We start from the raw sequence: 22,181 nt of genomic DNA, 5'->3' as shown, positions 1-22,181 counted from the left end.
AAAACTCACCCACAGCCTGCCCCCTCCCCCATATCCTCATAGTCACAATGGTGTCACATGGCCATTTCTTGCTGCGAGAGAGGCTGGGGAAGTAATGATTTTGCCACTGCAGCCTGTGTAGTAGAGCAGGCAAACATGAAGCAGGGGGGAGTAGCAGTGGTTTCTGAGCAGCTCTTCAGCAATAGCTGTCAGAATACTTCACTAAGATCTCTTCCTCTTTTCTCTCCAGGAGCCAGTCTACTTGATGACCTATATAAATACTTCTCCTTCCATCACTCCCACGGGGACACCATGACTATTATGGACCCAAAGCAGATGAATATTGCTGCCGCCGTTTGGGCTGTTGTCTCTTATGTCATTGCAGACATGGAAGAAATGCTTCCCAGGTCTTAGAAGAACAAGAAAGAAACCACCTTTATCCTTTCTGGCCAGGAGTCCTCAGTCTGCAGCTTCAGCAAGCCCCTCTGCACCTAATGATTTCATCTGATCCATTTTCAAATCACAGCACTTTTATGTACTTTCTGTTATCTTTTTTGATGCCTTCCAAATTCTCTTGTTTCTAGAATAAGAAATGATCCCCACGTCCACATAGAATCACCATATGGTAGAGATCATACTGGAGACATTTCTTTATACCACCTGTAAAAAATATTGTTTCTACTTTGAAAGTAAAAACTGGATAAACATTTAGAAGACTGCTTTTTATGTGTGTCTATATGAACATTAAGTCAAATACAGTGACACCAGTTTATGTTATTTATAGAAGGAGTAAAGAAATACACAATTGTAGTATGGTCTTAATTGAATGTATGGAGAAATTTGGCTTTCTATATGTACCATTTTATATTAGCAGAATTTTTTTAATGAGAAATGGATTTTTTAATAGAAAAAAGTCACTATTTGGGGAAAAATCAAATACATATAATCCAATTGTCTTATTAAAGATGAGTACTAGGGTCTACCACCAGTTAAATGATGATACTCTTTTACATTTATGTTATATATTTCACACTATTTTTATGAAGTTGGAGCTTATTCACATTTTGCTTATAACAAGATTGAGGATCAGAAGGGCTAAATAATATTCACAGGGTCCTATAGAGGAAAGACATTGACCCTCCCCCCATCCACTCTGGTAACAACCTCTACTGTTCTTCAACACACAATATTGACCATTCAATAAAAATTTATAAGAAAAAAATACAAGAAAAAGTAAACTCAACTCATTGTCAAGAGTTAAAGCAAGAAAGAAAATCAGATTAAGAGATAACCCAGATGTTGAAATTGTCAAAGACTTTAACAGAACTGATTAATATGCTAAAGATGTAGTAGGAAAAGTAAACTACATAAATGAACAGAAGGAAAATTTCAACAGAGAGATGAAAACTATAAAAAAAGAGTCAAATGCAAAAGCTAAATAAAAAATATAACATCAGAGGTGAAGAATTTCCTTGGGCTCATCAACAGACTAGACGGGGTTGAAGAAATAATGAATTTGAAAACAAGTCAATAATAATTATCCAAACTAAAATATTAAGAGAAGAAACAGCGAAGAAAAACAAACACCAGAATGGATCATCCAAAGTTGTGATCTAATACATATGTGGTCTAATATGCATGTAATTGAACTCCCAGAAAGAGAAGACAAAGTGTCAGTTTTATTAATAGTAGTAACAAAAGGATTGAAGGGCACAGTGAGGCCTTTCATTCACAGCACAGCAGCAGGCCAGCACTAGGACTGACACTTACACAAAAAACTAAGGTGCTGGATAACAACTGAGAAACACTTTCTTAAATATATGAGTTAAATAGTTAAAAGGTAAGGAATATTAGACAAAAAACTGGGTGAAGATATAAACCAAGAGAAAGAACACAGTATTTTAAACCAGCTTTCTCTTTGAGAACATGTGCAGAATGTGGTGAACTTAAATTCCATTTTCCCAGCCTTTCAGGGCTTAAGGGACTATCGATGAATCCCAGAGCCTGCCACATGAGGGATACTAGAGAGTCCCAGTAAAACTGGGACCCCACAGGAATTATACCTCAATACCAGGGTAAACTAAAAATAACTCTGAGGATAGCAAGGAAAATTGCTGTTATTGAATAAGTGCTGAGTGGAGGGTTGGAAGAAATTCTCACAGATGAAGTATACAATGAATATGTAACTTAAAAGGGTCAAAAGAAACAAATTAAAAAACAAAAATGAAGACAGGAGCCATATCATTCTGAGCAAGACAAACCAAAAGAGAAAACAGAATTAACCCAAAATGTCCTCTGAAAATGGAATTTTTAAATTGAGAGTTTTCAAAACTGTGTCCATTATGTTTAACTAAGTAAGAGAAGGGACTGAAAATAGAAGAGAGGGCAGAGGGCAATAAAAAGTGGGCAAACATACTGTAAAAAGAACCAAATAGAACTTCTAGAAGTGTAAACTATAGTAAGTGAAATTTAAAAATTAGAAAACCAGTTGAGCTTCAAATGAGAGAATTCATGAACTGAAAGATGAAAAAACTAATGAAAATTTAGCACAGAAAGGAAAATATGAATGAGAGATTTAAAAATATGAAGAATAGAGTTATATTGTCTAATATATGTTAAATCAGGGTTTGAGAAAATCGGACAAAGAATTATCTGAAGAATACTAAATGAAAAACTTTCAGAAATAATGAAATATACCAACCCACAGACTCGAAACCCAATGAATCCCAAATAAATGAGAAGAAATCTACACTAAGACATGGTATAGAGGAACTACAGACCAAAAAAGACAAAGAGATCTTTGAAGCAAGAGAGAAGTGATGGATTACCTTAAAAGAAGCAATTAATAACAACTAATAATCACTAACTTCTAATGATAACATGATACTAGCCAGAAGACAATGGAATGATATCTTCAACATCTTTAGCAGGTTGCAAAGCAAAGTTATCTTTCAAGAATAAGAGCAAACTGATATTTTCAGGTAAACAAAAACAGAGTTTACCCCAGTAGAGCTTAACTGAAGCATATTTGAAAATATCCTTGTACTATTGGCAAAATCAAATGACCCTAGAGTGAAGAGTAATGTCAGGAAGAAGTCAAGAGTCTGGCTCAATGCCAAATGTCTATGTATGCTTTCTCAGGCCCAACTACAGCCATTACAAAGGCTTTTCCTGGCAAACCTCCTGGGGGAAAGCTCCCTGGCTCATGGCAGACTTGGTGCACAGCCAATACTTTCTAATTTTCTGAAGGGGGTTGTAGTCTAGGACTCAGGACCTCTAGGCCAGTGATGCTTATACACATACTTGCATTTCTAGCCCAGACACCTCCACTCAGAGGCCTCCTTATTGGGGTCTTGAATAAAACACTTTTGTCCACTCTGACTCATTTCTTTTCCACTTCTAGCCGTCTCCTCTCTTCCTCTCCTGGTGCACTCTCACAACCAATAAAATGGCAGTAATCTTTTGTTTAGAGCTCTTCAGCAGTGATGATTTCCCCTTCATCTGTGCTGATTCACCTGACCCTTGCCTGATGCCATTCTGTTGGGGAACTAGTGCCTGTTTTTGCCTCTTGCTTACACTATCTCAGTAATAAAGCCTTAATTGTTAATTTCAGTGTGGCTCATCATCCTAATTGATCACTTCACTGGCAGCTCAACAAAAATTAAGAGCAAAGAGAGTAGTAGTCATTTTAAACAAATATAGACTTAATAAAATAATAATAATAATACAGTATTTGGGGGAAAAAGATATTTGGCTAGAATAGCATATAAATAAAAAGGGAAGTTACTGGAATTAGTGTTCTAAGATTCTTGTATTGCTCTAGAAGACAATAAAGTTATTATCTTAATTTTAAACTCTTTTAACTATAAATTAACTTTTCTAGTACAACCACAAAAAAATAGAGTTAGAGTGTAAAAATAAACACTACACCCCCCCAAAAAAATGGAGAAAAAAGCCTCAACAGATTTGATGTTATGTTCAGAGACCACAATGGACTAATCAACTAAAAAAAGTCATGTGTTTGGAAAATAAATGACAGTGAAATGAAGAAATGACCACTAAGAAACCCACAGGTCACAGAAGAAATTATAACTGAAATTAAAACACTTCTATGACTGAATAATAGCATTTTATACACACACACACACACACACACACACACACACACACACACAACACCACCTCTATATCAAACTTGCAGAACACAAGTAAGCAGTTTCTTAGAGGCAAATTTAGTGTTCAAAATGCTAAAAATAGAAAGACAAAAAAAAATTAATGAACTAATTCAATTTAAGGAGAAAACAAAATGGCCAAATAGACCAAAGAAAGATTAGGGGATAAATACGAGTGGAAATCAGTGAAACAGACAAGTGTTCAATAGGATCAACAAAGCCAAAAGCTGGTTCTAATAATAAGTACTAATAATAACACTTATGGAAAGCTTTATACCAATAATTTCAAATCTTAAAGAACCGATTTCTAGAAAAATGGAAGGTACTTAAATTAGCCGATGAATAAACCAAATGTCTTAATAACTCTAGAAATATTAAATAAATTGAATCACTAATTTAGAATGCCCCCTTCCATGCCAATTCTTTGAGCTAGACAGTTTTACAAGCAAGTTCTACCAAACTTTAAATAAACAAATAATTCCAATTTTACAAAATTATTCCAGAGTATCAAAGGAATAGTGATTCTCAACTCATTTTATGAAATGAGTACAATCTCAATCCTAAAATCTGATTAAAGATAGAATGGAAGAATCACAGGTCAACTTCACTCATGATCACAGAAGAAAAAAATGTAAACAAAACATTAGCAAGTTTTGTCTATCATTGAATAAAAAAGAATACATGAGGACAAAGTTGGGTTTATGCCAGATATGCAAATTGGTTTGTCGATAGAATATCAGTTAACATAATTCACCACATTAACAATTTAAGGGGGAAACATTATTCAGTCATGTCTCAGCGCAGAAAAACAGTCATATAAAATCCAAAATCCATTTATGATAAAAAGTAATGAGGACATCCTCAACCTAATGAAAATGTCTACAAAAAAGGTTAAAAAAATCACAATTACAATGAAATACCTAAAGTGTTCCCTTTAAAATAAAGAATAAAGTAGTGAACTACTTACTTCATTAGTGTCTTTGAAGTCTAGCCAGTAAAGAGGAGGGAGGACAAAGCAATGGAAAAGAAGAAAAACATTATTTGTAGATAAATATGATGGCCAATATAGAAAATGCAAAAGAACCTGCAAAAAAATTAGAATTAAAAACAAAGTTTAGGGAGGCTGCTCAAGAAAAGAAATCAACAATTATAATGAGAAGCATTTCTGTACATATACTTAGAAAATGAAACCAAAAAAATACCATTTATATTAATATCAATTAATATAAATGCCTACAAATAAATTTTACAAAAAATGTGTCATATTCCTTTAGGGAGAAAATGATAAAACCTTATTGAAAAATATTAAGGTAGAACTAAGTAATTAGAGATATATACCATGTTCATGTTGGAAGACTCAACAGTAAAGACATCCATTCTTCCAAATTTATCTAGGGTCAATACCATCTCAATCAAAATTCACAATGAGATTTTTTGGGGTTGGAATTCTTGATTTTGGTTTACTGGTTGGTTGGTTGGTTGGTTGGTTAGTTGGTTGGTTAGTTGGTTGGTTGGTTGGTTGGTTGGTTGTGCCAAGCTGATTCTAAAATGTAATTGGATGACAAAGGACTAACAATAGTCAACATTCCTAAAAAAGGAATAAAAGTAGGGGAGCATAGTAGACATTAATGTGATTGCTAGTATTTTCCATTTTCTTTCTAGGCAAAATTTCACTTTGAAATTTGGTATTACCATATGCTTTTGGCAAAGAAATATGAGTAGAAGTGGCTACTTCTGGGTAGAAATTCTAAGACTCAGTGCCATACTCTCTCTTTCCCTCATCATGTCAAATGACAGTGTTCCAGGTAGTGCTGGTTCCAGGAGTCTAGATCCAAAGTGAAGTCTGGACATGACCGAACTTCCAGTCTGCCCATAATGAACATGAAGCACAAATAAGAAATAAATATCTTTTGTGTTAAGCACTGATAATTTTGTGGGAGTTTTGTTACCACAGCCTATTCTGGCTAACTTTTTTTATCATATCTTGCCAGATATCAAGACTTATTACATAGTATTTAAGATGGCATGGTCTTAGCACAAGAATAGATAAGTAGACCAATGGAACAGAATAAAGAGTCCAGATCCAGAACTGCACATGCATGAAGACTTGTTTATGACCAGGTTGGTATAGAAGATCAGAAAAAAAAAAAAGAGGGTAAGCTTTTCTATAAATACTAGAACAATTATCTCTAAGTAAATATTTAATTGGACTCCCACTTCATACTCCTTTGTAGCATCTTTTGTTGACAAAAGATGTCCATTATGGGTAGTTTGAAAACAAGTTATTGAATCACTTCCCTAATTTAAAAGTACAGTCTCTGGAAACATATCTGAAAGCACCCAGAGCAGTGCCCAGTACACAAGAGGACCACAGTAAATGTCCTCTGCTTGGGGAACGTCAGAGGCTTCTGTCTTATGGAAAATCCATTTCTCAGTTTCCATCCTTCTCTTCTTCTTTTCCTTAAGCTAATGATAGTAACAAGATGAAAATTCCCAGCATGGAGTTCCATCAAGTGAGAGCTAAACTGAGTGCCAGCAGGAAAGTTCTGGAATTCTCATAAAGGAGGGGAACAAGCATAGGCAGGAAATAGGAACTGCCCAACAGGGATGTCTTCATCCCAGTTGTGCTTTAGGTGGTCCCACTTGTGTCCTGTCTTCACAGAAAGAGACAAGTAGCCATGAATGGAGACTTAGACTGGAAGGTAACCCACATAGGCAATGATTCACACTACACTGGCCCTAGAGAGACACAAGGAGATCTTCTGACTGACGTTGGTCAAGTAACTTAAAAGGCGATGTCTTCCAACTCAATCCAAAATCCAGTCATTCTCAGGTTCACTCTGGGTTGAGAAACATAGCATGTTCTAATTCTTTAGCCAAACTCTGTGAAGTGGAACCATAGCAGCATTTAGCCTAGGACTAATTTTGCCCAACTACTAAAGCTAACCCCTCTGAGTACTGTATTTGATGCCCTGTGAATTATGAGGTTTTTCTCTCTGACTGGGGGAACAAACTATTTCTGTCCTTGTATGAGCTCCTAGTGTTGTTTCTTCTATTCCTTTCAATAGTTCTTTCCCCAACCTCTGATAGTTTCCTCTGACACATGCACTGATCAGTATGCAGCTGAAGACCTAGGGGAAGGATGGGGAGACCCTCTGCAGATCCACAGCACGCTCACTCTGTGAAGCTCCCCTCTCTGAGACTGCATCCTCTGAGGGGCCTTGGCCTCCGTGGACATTCCAATTCCTCTCTTCAACTCACAATGGTCACTGGGCTGCACTTGTGTTTCACTTCCCTGAACTGCACCTGAAAACTCTCTCAAGGCAGTAAGCTAAGATGATGCATCCTAGGGCTTACCTCATTGTTTTTCTGTCTCCTGGGTACCAGCATCCCTCATTTTCTGGTATCTCACGTCTTGAAAACTGTTGTTTCATACATTTTTTTAGGATTTTGTATTGTTCATATGGAAAGACAAGTCTGATCCCTCTTACTCCTATTTGGGCACAAGAGTCACTTGTACCAATCACTAATTTTCACCCAATGTATACACCCATAGCCTTCTTATATTTTGTGCATTTTGATTCATTCTTTTCTCACCACTTGATTCCAATTTGGGAGTGTAGATGCTTAGCAATTTCAAAAACTGTCCAAAAACTGAGCTAAAATTCATGGCATCTATGAATTATCAGAGTCCAAGGATAATCTATGGTTTATCTAGTAGCCATCCTTGGTCAGGGATTATTTTCTAGAAAGGATATACCCAATTTTAAATTTAGTTCTAAAACCTCATAGGCTGATCAGTTGCCTCCAAATTGCTTCCTAAAATAGGGCATTTATGTCCTATTGAACCAGTTTCTTCCATTTCCTTCATGATCAGCAAAGAGAGACTTCTCAGCAGGAACATGGCCACACTTGTGACTTCTGCCTCCCTTTGAGTTGGAGCCATACTATGCCTTCGGCTTGTCTTCCCTGCACAACCTCTGTAGATCACCCCATAAAAGGCAAAGCCCAAAGTAAGTTCCATTTTGTATTCTCCATCCCTTGCCACCACCACCCTCCCCACTTACTCCAGAATTTCAAACTTCAGAGCAACTTTTAAAGAGAAAAACTGTCATCAAAGTTTATTCTAACCTCAAATTCTCACTAGCTGGCAAGACTGTCACATTCTCTGTCACTAACTTTTCCCTGAGTCACTGCACCCACCTAATCCTTCCAGGAAACTAAACCCTTTCTCTGCCCCCACCTCCTGCACAGGGTTTGGGATAGTACCCCCCATTGCCTATATCCCAGAAATGGCTCTGAGGAAATGGGCCTTACTCCATCTCTTTCCTTTCCATATAAAGTTGTCTCAGGGGGAAAAAAGAATTACATAGGGCCAAATGATAGCAGAAATGGTCCATTTCATAATGGCTCCCCTTTACTCTTGCCTTATGTGAGGAGAATGGAAGGGCTGGGCTGAGGGACAATGGTAGTATGCATAGGAGGCAAACGGTATTGTTGAATGTGGTCATCAGGTGCAGTAATAGCATAGGAGTTATGCAGAAGTGCATGGGAGCTGGAAAAATAGAAGGGTGGAGGAAGAAATATGAAGAATGAGAGGAGCCCACAGGGTTTTCTCTCATGACAACTCGACCTGCCCATTGTAATTGCTTAACTTACATCTGCCATGCAGATGTAATATAGTTATTGAATAACTATAGCTATAGGCATTTTTAGGTACAATCCTCTTATTTTCCATAAATTGTTGTCAAAGGATCTTTTCATCTGCTAAAAAATTGTGTATCATTTGAGTGTTGGCCTATTTTCTGTGTGTGCAGTAGCTTACCAATTCGACTTTAGGGTCAAGTTGCTTTCCTGATTCATTTGGCTGAGTAGACGTAAGTGGAAATTGAGAAGAAAAACCCATTTAAATATTGTATAATGTGAAAAGATGAATGCTGTAACAGAAAAAGGAGAGGATTAGAGGGAAGGAGGTCGATTGCTGATTTTGCCATTGACGTTGTTGAGATGGTTTTGAGGGTTCTGATGCTTCTGTGAATGATTTGGAATTTAAGTTCCCTGGAGCGTTCCACCTTCCTCTCAGTAATTATACTAACAGCACCAAGAGTGTTTTGAAAATCCTCATATGTCTACACTGCATACATTTCATTGCCATGTAGTCCTATTTGCTCAGTATGCTCCCTTCATAATAATTTGAGATACTTCCCATTTGCCTTGAGTAAATATCAAACAGATCTTGATATCTATATCTGTCTCATGAAATATACATCCTCTCTAACTGTGCCCAAATGATTAATTTACTGCTATGTGATGATTAGCATAAAAATCTCATCACCACACGAGATAGAAATGTTATCACTAATTGCCATTTGAAGTAAAGAATGTTTTTTGCATAGAAATAAATGATGCATGCTTACTTCTCAATTCTGTTAAACTAGAAAACCCAAGACTGTTTTTGTAGCAGAAAAAAAATTACTTTGAAGTTTTTTTTTCTTTTCTCTCCCTTAGATGATCCACAGTTCCACAAAGGACTGGTGGAAAGCAATGGTTAATGGAATTTTGTATGCAAAACGAGACAGTGAATTGAGTTCTTCCCGAATCAGGTTTTCCAAACACTCTGTTACTCAACTTAAGGCAAAGACCTTTTCCCTGGATGTTAGGGCTTCCTTATGGCCCTGAAACTTGACAGGTAAACACTCATATATTTGCAGCATTTTTTTTGTATGCAAAACGAGACAGTGAATTGAGTTCTTCCCGAATCAGGTTTTCCAAACACTCTGTTACTCAACTTAAGGCAAAGACCTTTTCCCTGGATGTTAGGGCTTCCTTATGGCCCTGAAACTTGACAGGTAAACACTCATATATTTGCAGCATATCCTAAGAGTGCTAAAGTCCTTCAGAGAAGCTGACTCTTAGTATCATTAGTGGTCATTTTGGATTTGCTAAAGCAGTCACACAACTAAGTTTAATGGTACCTCAGAAAGCCTTGTTCTATTTTCCAGATTTAAAGAACATGTAACTGTGCCTCAGATCTTGGTGATGAAGTCACACCCTAGTCCAATTAGTTGTCTATCCCAGAGATTGTAATAAAGGAACATGAATTTTCCCCAAGTTCTGCCTTGCCATCCAAATCATTATCACCATTATTGCTAATATCCACCCTGGGCCAATTATACTGCTAAGAACCTTATATGCATTTCCTCATTTAATTCTCACCCAATGCAGTGAGGTAGATACTATTTTAATCCCCATTTCAGAGATGAGAAAGTTTAGATATATATGGAAAATTTGGCTTTAATTAACTTTTCCAAGGTCATGAAGCTGATAAAATGTGGCTAAAATCTAGATAATTCAAACCAAAATATGCCCCTCAGACAAATTCTCCAGATAGCTACCTTTCTAGCCTTCATTGTGCAGATAGAGCTAGTCTAACTGGTACATTTTCATTTTGAGGAAAAGAGTGGGTCTTGAACAGTGCCAAACTTTGATCCAAGGAAAAGGGGCCTTGTGCTTTTAGAGGGCCCCAAATATTACAAACACACAGCAATGACACATTTATTGAGGGACATCTGGATGCTCCTGTTGCCAGAGATCTGGAGCTCAGAGCCGGCACAGCATGACACATCTGCATTCAGGCTAGTGCCCTTTAGGCTCCAAAGATACGCTGCCATCCAGGTCCAGCCTTTGAGCAGAGACTGAGTGCTGTCAACATAGATACTGCCTCAGAGCTCAAAGAAGAGCTGAGGGACAAAAGTACTCAAAATGAAAAAACAGATTCATTCACTGTCACATCTTTCCTCTCAGAGCGCATGAATGCAATAGATTCTTGCCCAGTGAGGTACAGTTGCCTACAACTGTTGAGCCTCTATTTTCTTGATTCTCATTATGGTTGCTGGTCTGAAGGTGCTCATGAATAAGGATGGTATTGCAACAGTTGTACACAGTGGTAATACCGCGTTATTTAATATTTGCAATATTAAATCACATTTCTCACAAATTTGAGTATGTTGGTCTAGGTTTAACACTTTTGAAATCTAATATCCATAACCTACATTGGCAATTAGATGGACATTTCATGCTAAAATTACAAATAGTTTCACTTTTGTAAAAGTCAATAATATTCAACATTTTAAAATTTAAATAGAAAATGTTCACTTCATTTAAATATTTCTATTTAAAACATTGAGATTTATTATTATAATTTATTTCTTTTCAATTCAATAGTTAAGCATGCATTATTTTTAACTGTGGCAAAATACATATAACATAAAGTTTACCATCTTAACCATTTTTAAGTATACAGGTCAATGGTTTTAAGTGCATCAACATTTTTGTGCAAACCCCACCACCATCCACCTCCAGAAGTGTTTTCATCTTGCAAAACTGAAACTCTGTACCCAAACTGAAACTGCACCAATGAAACAATAAAACCCCATTACCCTTTTTGCCCAGACCCTGACAACTCCCCTTCTACTTCCTATCAGATTCTCCATGAATCTGATTACTCTAAACACCTTATATAAATGAAATCATACAGTATTTGTACAGTGACTGGCATTTCACTTAGTGTAATGCCTTCAAAGTTCCTTTTTGCATTAGGATGTATCAGAGTTTCCTTCCTATAATGTTTTTTGAAACATTGTAAGGTTGAATAATGTTTCACTGTATGTTTATACTACATTGTGTTTATCCATTCATCCATCAATGTTGACGGACACTGGTGTCTTCCATTTCTTGGCTATTGTGAATAATGCTCTATGAGTGTACAAATACCTCTTCCAGACCCTGCTTAAACCCAGAAGTGGAAAGAAAACATTGTCAAATCCAGTGTCATAGTTTTTCCCCTATTTTTTTTCAATGAGTTTTATAGTTTTAGCTCTTATGTTTTGGTCCATTTTGAGTTAATTTTGGTATAAAGTAAGGGTCCAACTTCATTGTTTTAAGTGTGGATATCTACTTCTTCCAACATTTGTTAAAAAGAGGGTCTTTTCCCACTTGAAAGGTCTTAGCACCCCTGTCAGAAATCATTTGACCATATATAATGGAGGGTTTATTTCTGGTTTCTTTATCCCCTTAATCTATATATTCCATTGACTTTATGACAGTACCACATTGTTTTAATTTACTGTAACTTTACAGTAGGTTTTAAAATCAGGAAGTATAAGACCTCCAACTTTCAAGATAGTTTTGACTATTTAGGGTTCTTTGAGATTCCATATGAATTTTAGGATGGACTTTTCTATTTCTGCAAAAAACACTATTGGAATTCTGATAGAGACCACATTGATCTGTGAGTCACTTTGGGTAGTATTGATATTTTAAAGGATAAAGTCTTCAATCCACAAATACCAGTTGTTGTCTTAGCTTGGGGTGCTATAACAAAATACCACAGACTGCATTACTTAATCATCAGAGATTTATTTCTCACAGTTCTGGATATTAAAGAAATCCAAGACAAAGATGGCAGCAAATTCAGTTCTTGGTAAAGGCCCTCTTCCTCCTTTGTATCTAGTCACCTTTGCAGTATGTACTCACATGGTCTTTCCTGGGGGTGTGCTCATGGAGAGATCTCATGTCTCTTTCTCTTTTCAGTAAGGGCACTAATCTCATCATGAGGGCCCACCCCTCATGATCTATTCTAACTTTACTTCCCAAAGGCATCACCTCTGAACACCATCACATTGGAGAACAGGGTTTCAGTATATGAATATGGGGGGGGCCACTTAAACATTCAGTCCATAGCAGGTATCTTTATATTTATTTGTGTTTTCAATATCTTTCAGCAATATTTTATAGTTTTCAGTGTACAAGTCTTTCACTTCCTTGATTAAGTTCATTCCTAAGCATTTTACTCTTTTTGGTGCTATTATAGAGAGAATTGTTTTCTTAATTTCCTTTTCCTACTGTTTGTTGTTCATGTATAGAAATGCAGTTGATTTTTATGTGTTGATTTTGTATCCTGGGACTTTGTTGAATTTGTTTATTTTAACAGTGTATTTGTGGAATCTTTAGGTTTCCTACAGATAAGATCATAATATTGTAAATCATCTTACTTCTTCATTTGAATGCCTTTAACTTCTTTTTCTTGACTAGTTGCTCTGGCTTCAATAATTCTGAATATTTTAGAAGAAAAATAGCATTTTTGAAAATATATACAAAATGTTTTGAATTGTTATGCTTAATTTACATTTTTATTAAATATTCAAATTTTCTGTATTTTGAATACAAAATAATTTTAATTTTTAGTCCTTTAGCACATGACTTTCATCAGAATTCAAGTTATGTGAAAATCTGGATTATAAGTACATAATTTATGATTTTGCTGAACCGATGATAAGAAAAATTAACTTTATGGAAAACATACATAAAATTGTAAATTGTACATGTCTTCATTATTCATCCAGACATAACTGGCCCAAAGAAGTTCAAGTGCATCAACATTTTTGTACTTATAGGCTATCCAGGCATGGGCAATAATAATTAAATTCAGCTATCTTTGATATATTTCTGACTTTTAGTCATTATGTTTGTATATTTTTCAAAGCAGATGGTAGAACACATTTAGTTTAGCAGTTTGTTAGTTTTCATTTATAACTTCTAAGTATGTCAGCATATCTGAAAGCTTCTCTTTGACAATCAAGAACCCCAAGAAGAGTCTGCCCGGCTGGTCTGCAGCTCTATGCTCTCCTTATCCAAGGCCCACAAATGTTTGCTAGGGGCAGTCTTGAGTTGGAAAGTGCAAATAACAGTAGCTTTCTCATCTAGGGAGGTTACTCTAAAGAGAGAATCCCCTCCCTACTCTGCAGCCAGGATGATATTTGCACATCACAGATCTGATTATGCCCTCCTCTGCTTAGAGCCTCTCAGGAGTTCCTCTTTGCAACTTGGGATAATGCAGAAGCTCTGCATTTCCTAGCCCTGTCTTCCTTCCTAGTCTTAGTTTGTGTACTGCTCCTCCCCTCGTCCTTCTGGCCACAGTGACTTTTTCCTAGTCCTTCCAAGATGTCTTATCTTGCCCCAGGACTCTGCACATGCAGTTCCTTCTCTCCATGATGTTCCTCCCTTGCCCCTGTCTTTGTCTGGCTAACATTTGCCTATCCATTGAACTCATCTCTAAGGTCCTTTCCTCTGGGAATCTTCTTTTGAATCTTTGGACTAGATAGAGCCCAATATTAACAAAAATAATTTTAATTATTACTATAATTATATAACTATAAATATATAAAATATGTAACTATATATAATTATAAAATAATTATTATTTTGATGGTCATGTCAAAGACTAACTTTTGTTGAATGTTTGCCACCCAATAGGAGAGGTAAGCACTTCACATGTGCTAACTCTTTTCATTCTCCCAAAAGCCTCCCCTCCATTTTTATAAATAAAGAAGTCAAGACTTAGACAAGATAAATCACCTGCCTACAATCACATTATTAAGAGGTGGAGCCAAGATTTTAATCAAAGCTGTCTAACCCCAGAGATTATATATTTACCACAATGCCATACTGGTTTTCTCTGTTAAGGATCCTCACTCATGATTTGTGCATTCGTTCCACATGCTTAGTAGGTTTCTACCATGTGCCAGGCACTGTGAGTATGAAGGTGAGTAGCGAGACAAATAAGGCCCCTGCACTCAAGGCACTCTGTTCTAATGAGGAACAAGACTATAAAAAGTAAAGATATGCAAGTAAATACAGAAGAACACTCCTGCTGTAGAACTGAACAGGTTCTGTAATAGAGTAAATGGGGAGCACCTGCTATTGACAGGATGGGCTCAAATAGGGGACATTTGAGCTGAGTCCTGAAGGTTGAGGAACAGAGCTAGTTAATCGTCCTTCAAAATCAGTTTGCCTTTTTAATGATAACAGACCACCTAAATTTTAGCTGGATTATATTCTTCCACCCAGCCTTGTGATTGGTGTAATCATGTGACTAATTTCTGGCTAATGGGTTATAACTGGAAGTGGCATGAGAAACTTCCAGGAAATCTCCTTAAGGGAGGTAGGGGCATAAGCATGCTCTTCCTCTCCCATCCTCTTTCCCATTGGAAGGTAGGAACTTCAGCAGCCAGTTTGGACTGTGATGTGAACTTGGGAATGGAAGTAATACACAGCGGAGAAGCAACTAGGAAGAAGGATGGGTCCCTTCTATGCAGTACCTTATCAGCCCTGGACTGAGTCCCTCAGATAAACTTCATTGAAGTTGTTGCCTACAAAGAGTGATGGGACTTTTTATGATTCCGAAGATTCAACACTGTTCCTTGTGAAGTGCAGCCTAGGAGCTTCATGCACAAGCTTTCAGCCACAGTGGTGACTGACTAAACATCCTCAGGAAGTCATTAGAGACCTTTGGTGGCCTCCGACTCTGTGACTTTGGAGTCACAGGAAGTGGCTGGTTTTCCTTCCCCTCCGGCCGGCCTTTGAAAGGCGTCTGGCGTGCCGGAAGGGCCACTCACTTGATCAGATGGCACCTGCCAAACTGACAGATAAAAACTGCCATGATGCAGATCTCTGAGAAATGCCTCCATGACATATTAGCGATTTCACAAACACTTCCAAAAGCTCAGATAAAGCTTTTGATGTCCCTGATCTTTGCACTCCCAAATGGTGACTAAACAAACAGAAATCGGTTTTCTTTGAAACCCTTCAAAGTGCTAAAATCGCCTAACTCCGTTTGTTGACTATTCTCTGACTTCCAAAGGTCAGGGAAGATTTTCTGTTTGTTCATCCTTCCTAGAACACTTTCACATTCTCTTCTAGTTACTTTTCTATACAATTTAAATCCATCTTTCATCTGTTTAATACACAAGTTGGAATTTTCTAAAGAATGAAAATGGTTATATTTGAAACTTGTATAAACATTCTATTGGGATATGGTAAATAAAACTTGCCAGCAAGTTCTTGGAGGACTTCAATTTAGAGGTAAATGAGTACAGGCAGGAACTGACTGTTTTACCAACATATTTAGTGTTCATGGAATCACAGTGCATTATTACACTGTGTGAAATCACTGTGCTAAGGTCGTTGCATCATCATCAGTGTGACTTGGGGCTTGGTCACAGCAGTAAGAGGGATATGTGATTCTGTACTTGTGTCACTCAGTAATTATTAATTCACTATTAGCACTTGAGGGGGTCTCTAACTGTTAGGAAGACACTGTGGAAGGTACCATGTGAAGGCAAACTAAAAGGCTGAGCTTTGGAGTCTTCTCTACCATTAGGACCCTCTTAATCAGGATTCTATAGGTAAGTGACAGAAACACATTTAAACTAACTTCAGAGAAAACTAACTTTTAGGAAAAAAAAAAAGAGAGATGGAATGGGAAAATGCTGAGACATCCCGTGAAAGTCCCAAGTATGTGCGGCTTCAGGGACTGAGCCAGACGCTGATTCCTGCTGAGCAGTGCTTTGCAACCTTTTCACCTCACAGATATTATCTAAAAGAATGATACTGCTTTGGCCCACGGGGATAATATAATAAGGCTGCTCCACACAACCGAAAGTGACTTACTCCTTGGCGTACTGATGAGCCACCCAGATAAAGCCCTTTTTTTAGTCTCCCAATTTTTAAGGTCTCAGGAAGCTATCTGGGCCAACATTTATTGAGCCCATTAAATGTCCGGCACTGTCCCCAGCACTATACATGCATTTCAGTCATGCATTAAATCTTCATCCAATCCTGTAATCAAGTATTTTCCCATTTTATAGACAAAAATATCCAGGTACTTAAAGGCAGGGCTTAAATCCCATTGGCTCCAGTTTTCCCTCAGCTCTAGGGCCTCTACTGGGCACCAAAGCCTTCTGCAATAGAAAGTGAGCTGATTGGAAAGCTTGAGTTAGGTGCCCATCCTGGACCAATCAATGATGAGAGCAGGTGGGATCACACTGGAGAAGCAATTTTGTCCTTAAGCTGCACCCCCTGGAAGAAGGGAGGAAGTGGCAAATCCCAGCAGAGGAGTGCTTGACACCTCCCTCTTCTCCTTCCTCCTCTCTCAGGGGCCCAAGGTTGATGTAAGTATTCTCTCCAGGTCACAGCACACTGTCATCGTGATGCTCCTCTTGCTTTACTTATTTCTATTATCCTCTTCTCCACTCCCATTCTCCTCTCCATTCCCAAAGGCCACCATTCTACTTTGATAGGAATCATTTTATTTGTATGTGTTCTTATATAATGTATGTTTTTGGTTTGTGTTGCATGCACTTTTAATTTCTACATTGGACATCAGGCTACAGGTTCCATTCTGTGCTTTCCTTTTGCTGCTCAATCTTGCATTCATAAGATATATTCATGCTGCCATGCTGTTGATGCATTGCTTCTGACCACAGCATGTACTCTGTGATGTACCAGCACTACATTTCCCTTTTCCTCCAACTCCCAACATGCCCAGTCATGGACAAATGGGTTCTATGGATCATGCTCCCCAACTTAAGTGGGAATGAACTTGATTTTTTCTGTTTATAAAAAAAACAAGGGGAAGAAGAACAGGGAAATCAACCACAGGTCCAGTGGGACTATCCTCAGAGCAATAAAGGCCTTTCCCATTATCTTTCTGAGCAACGTTTAGGCAGCTGTTGTGCCACAGAAAGACCCTTTTAAAGAATGCATTGGTTTCATACCTGGGAAGAAGCCCTCAGGGTGAATTAGTGGCTGCCCTACATTAGAGGCCTAGCTATAAGAACCACTAGCTATTAAAAAAAAAAGTTAATTATGAGGAGAACTCCATGGCCTAAGCTGAGGGAGTCAGTGACTCGCAGTGAGGGGCTAATCAGGGGGCCATGTTTGTGGCAACAGCTCTCTCGAGGGCAGAGGTTTTACTTGGGAGGCCAATAGTGTGTGCAGCGTTTGGGCTTGTGTGGGAACCGGGAGGCTGTTCGTGTTTGGGCTCATTGGCTGAGAGATTATTGCCCATGGGGATTATTAACTAGTGACATGGGAAAGGGCAAAGAATCAAGAGCAACGGTGAGACTCAGAAAAATCTCTCATTGCATAAAATTCATATCTTCGTGAAACTCCAAACAGACTTTTTCTGGGACTGGGGCCCCCTGATCCTTCAGGATTACTACATAGATATTATAATTTTACCAGCTCTTAGTCCCTGCTGTCATCCATTCCAGATGATTCTGCATTTAGCTGTGCGGTAAAACACATAAGAAGCATTTGATTTCCAAGAAATTGCATGAGATGTTTTAGAAGTCCTTGAAAATGAAATGTTGTGTTTTGTCACTAACAATGTTATTTTAAGCCAGGAAGCCAATTCCCAACATGCTCCCACCAACATTCTGAGGATAAATAGGAAAATGGATGGGCAGAATTTAGGAGCTGATCTCCAGAGGGATATTTTGACAAAATGTATATATATGTTTCATATCTCATGTTCATTACCTGAGTACCTATTATGCGCCAGACACTGTACAGCATTTTCCTTGACTTGCTTCCCCATCCCACAGCACCCTTAATGCCCAGGTGCAGGTGTGCAGTCACTTGTTCTGCAGGTGAGTGCACCAAGGGTCAGCCTCACAGACACAAAAGGCCATGCAGTGAGAGCACAACCAACATTTGTATTCAAGTCCTTTGACAGACTTTGGTCATTTTCCATTCTTTGGCCCTGTTTCAATAAGATAACCCAAACAGTGAATCCTGTTACTTGCAATGGAAATTAACACCATTGTCAAAAGCATGCAAAGTATGTATCATAAGGGAAGGAATGTTAAAATGGCTTCCCCTGAGTGTGACACCCTCTGATGTCACCCCCCTATTTGTACTTCTGGACCTTTTTCTTTTCTCTTTTCTCAATCCTGCCAACTTTGGGGTATATGAGTAAGCAGATGAACCTTGTCATAAATAGCAGGTAAATCTAAAGTGGCTGTGTGTGTTGATATTTCATTTTTATTATACATTTTCAATGTCTGTACAGATAAGTAACTTTTTTTCTTATAACACTTCCAAATAGAATTATCTCTTAACAATATCTACTTCACGACCGGAAGCCAAGATGGCGGCGAGAGTAGAGCAGCGGAAATCTCCTCCCAAAACCACATATATTTATGAAAATATAACACAGACAACTCTTCCTAGAAGAGAGACCAGAGGACACAGGACAACATCCAGACCACACCTGCGAGAACCCAGTGCCTCGTGAAGGGGGTAAGATACAAGACCCAGCCCAGCAGAACCAGAGCGCCCCTCACCCCAGCTCCCAGCAGTAGGAGAGGTGGCAGAGCGAGGAGGGAGAGGGAGCCCAGGACTGCTAAATACCCAGCCCAAGCCATCCACACCGGAGCGCAGACACAGTGCATGCGTGGGGTCCAGGATACTAGGTAAACAGGACAGTAAGACCTGTGAAAGGGTCCCTGAGGCTGGCACCCTGTGGACAAAGAAAAACAAGTGGCCTTTTTTTTTTTTTTTGCAAGTGCTTTTTGGAAGTCTTAAAGGGACAGGAACCCCAAAGCCAGATGGAAGTGTCCTAGGACACTTAGTCCAGCAGCAGGGAATTGGGGGAACTCTGGGCACTCTAACCCCCTGGGCAGCAGGGAGCGCAGAGGCACCTCACAGAGATAAATAGCCTCCCGGCCACTCCCCCTCGAACGCAGCTCCACCATATCCGAGCAGCAGCCCGAGGCAAGCCACGCCCACAGCAACAGTGGAGATAAACTCCATAGCATCCGGGCAGGAATCAGAAGCCCTGTATGCGTGCAGCTACCCAGCACAAGCCACTAGAGGTCGCTGTTCTCCCAGGAGAGGAAGGCCACAAACCAACAAGAAGGGAAGTTCTTCCAGCCATCACTCGTGCCAGCTCTGCAAACTATTTCTATCACCATGAAAAGGCAAAATTTCAGGCAGACAAAGATCACAGAGTCAACACCTGAGAAGGAGACAGACCTAACCAGTCTTCCTGAAAAAGAATTCAAAATAAAAATCATAAACATGCTGACAGAGATGCAGAGAAATATACAACAGCTAAGGGATGAAGTCCAGAGGGAGATTACAGACGTCCAGAAGGAGATTACAGAAGTGAAACAAACTCTGGAAGGATTTATGAGCAGAATGGATAAGACGCAAGAGGCCATTGATGGAATAGAAACCAGAGAACAGGAACGCATGAAGCTGACACAGAGAGAGATAAAAGGATCTCCAGGAATGAAACAATATTAAGAGAACTGTGTGACCAATCCAAAAGGAACAATATCTGTATTATAGGGGTACCAGAAAAAGAAGAAGACAGAAAAAGGAATAGAAAGTGTCTTTGAAGAAATAATTGCTGAAAACTTCCCCAAACTGCAGGAGGAAATAATCGAACAGACCATGGAAATACACAGAACTCCCAACAGAAAGGACCCAAGGAGGACAACACCAAGACACATAATAATTAAAATGGCAAAGATCACGGACAAGGAAAGAGTTTTAAAGGCAGCTAGAGAGAAAAAGGTCACCTATAAAGGAAAACCCATCAGGCTATCATCAGACTTCTCAACAGAAACCTTACAGGCCAGAAGAGAATGGCATGATATATTTAATGCAATGAAACAGAAGGGCCTTGAACCAAGGATACTGTATCCAGCATGATTATCATTTAAATATGATGGAGGGATTAAACAATTCCCAGACAAGCAAAAGTTGAGGGAATTTGCCTCCCACAAACCACCTCTACAGGGTATTTTAGAGGGACTGTTCTAGACAGGAGTACTCCTAAAACTAAACAGATGTCACCAGAGAAAATAAAATCACAGCAAAGAAAGCAGACCAACAAAATACTAACTAAAGCCAAAAAAATAAAATCAACTACACACTAAAAGCAGTTAAAGGAAACACGAAAGAGCACAGAATAAAACAACCAACATATAAAGAATTGAGGAGGAGGAATAAGAAGGGAGAGAAGAAAAGAATCTCCAGACAGCGTATATAACAGCTCAATAAGTGACCTACGTTAGGCAGTAAGATACTAAAGAGGCTAACCTTGAACTTTGGTAACCACGAATCTAAAGCCTGCAATGGCAATAAGTACATATCTTTCAATAGTCACCCTAAATGTAAATGGACTGAATGCATCAATCAAAAGACACAGAGTAATAGAATGGATAAAAAAGCAAGACGCATCTATATGCTGCTTACAAGAAACTCACCTCAAACCCAAAGACATGCACAGACTAAAAGTCAAGGGATGGAAAAACATATTTCAGGCAAACAACAGAGAGAAGAAAGCAGCTGTTGCAGTACTAATATCAGACAAAATAGACTTCAAAACAAAGAAAGTAAAAAGAGATAAAGAAGGACATAACATAATGATAAAGGGCTCAGTCCAACAAGAGGATATAACCATTCTAAATATATATGCACCCAAAACAGGAGCACCAGCATATGTGAAACAAATACTAACAGAACTAAAGGGGGAAATAGACTGCAATGCATTCATTTTAGGAGACTTCAACATGCCACTCACCCAAAAGGACAGATCCACTGGGCAGAAAATAAGTAACAACACGGAGGCACTGAACAACACACTAGAACAGATGGACCGAATAGACATCTATAGAACTCTACATCCAAAAGCAACAGGATACACATTCTTCTCAAGTGCACATGGAACATTCTCCAGAATAGACCACATACTAGCCAACAAAAAGAGCCACAGTAAATTCCAAAATACTGAAATTCTACCAACCAACTTTTCAGACCACAAAGGTATAAAACTAGAAATAAATTCTACAAAGAAAACAAAAAGGCTCACAAACACATGAAGGCTTAACAACATGCTCCTAAATAATTAATGGATCAACAAACAAATTAAAATAGAAATCAAGGAATATATGGAAACAAATGACAACAACAACACAAAGCCCCAACTTCTGTGGGACGCAGCGAAAGCAGTCTTAAGAGGAAAGTATATAGCGATCCAGGCACCCTTGAAGAAGGAAGAACAATCCCAAATGAATAGTCTAACATCACAATTATCGAAACTGGGAAAGAAGAACAAATGAGGCCTAAAGTCAGCAGAAGGAGGGACATAATAAAGATCAGAGAAGAAATAAACAA

General features: G+C 38.4%; 1 protein-coding gene across 2 annotated transcripts in view; it reads left to right on the top strand.

Annotated features, from left to right (window-relative positions):
• CPQ (carboxypeptidase Q) overlaps positions 1-3,591 on the top strand; it is a 925,692-nt gene extending 922,101 nt beyond the window's left edge. For both annotated transcript variants that reach the window (XM_057497874.1, XM_036875582.2), the window contains exon 8: positions 230-3,591. In XM_057497874.1, coding sequence (XP_057353857.1) covers positions 230-393 — 164 coding nt within the window. In that variant the 3' untranslated portion in view covers positions 394-3,591. The remainder of the gene's footprint in view (positions 1-229) is intronic.
• The last annotated feature ends 18,590 nt before the right edge of the window (positions 3,592-22,181 follow it).

This window comes from Manis pentadactyla, chromosome 3 (assembly GCF_030020395.1).
Source record: "Manis pentadactyla isolate mManPen7 chromosome 3, mManPen7.hap1, whole genome shotgun sequence".
Classification (NCBI taxonomy): Eukaryota; Metazoa; Chordata; class Mammalia; order Pholidota; family Manidae; genus Manis; species Manis pentadactyla.
This window is presented reverse-complemented; position numbering and strand designations above follow the sequence as displayed.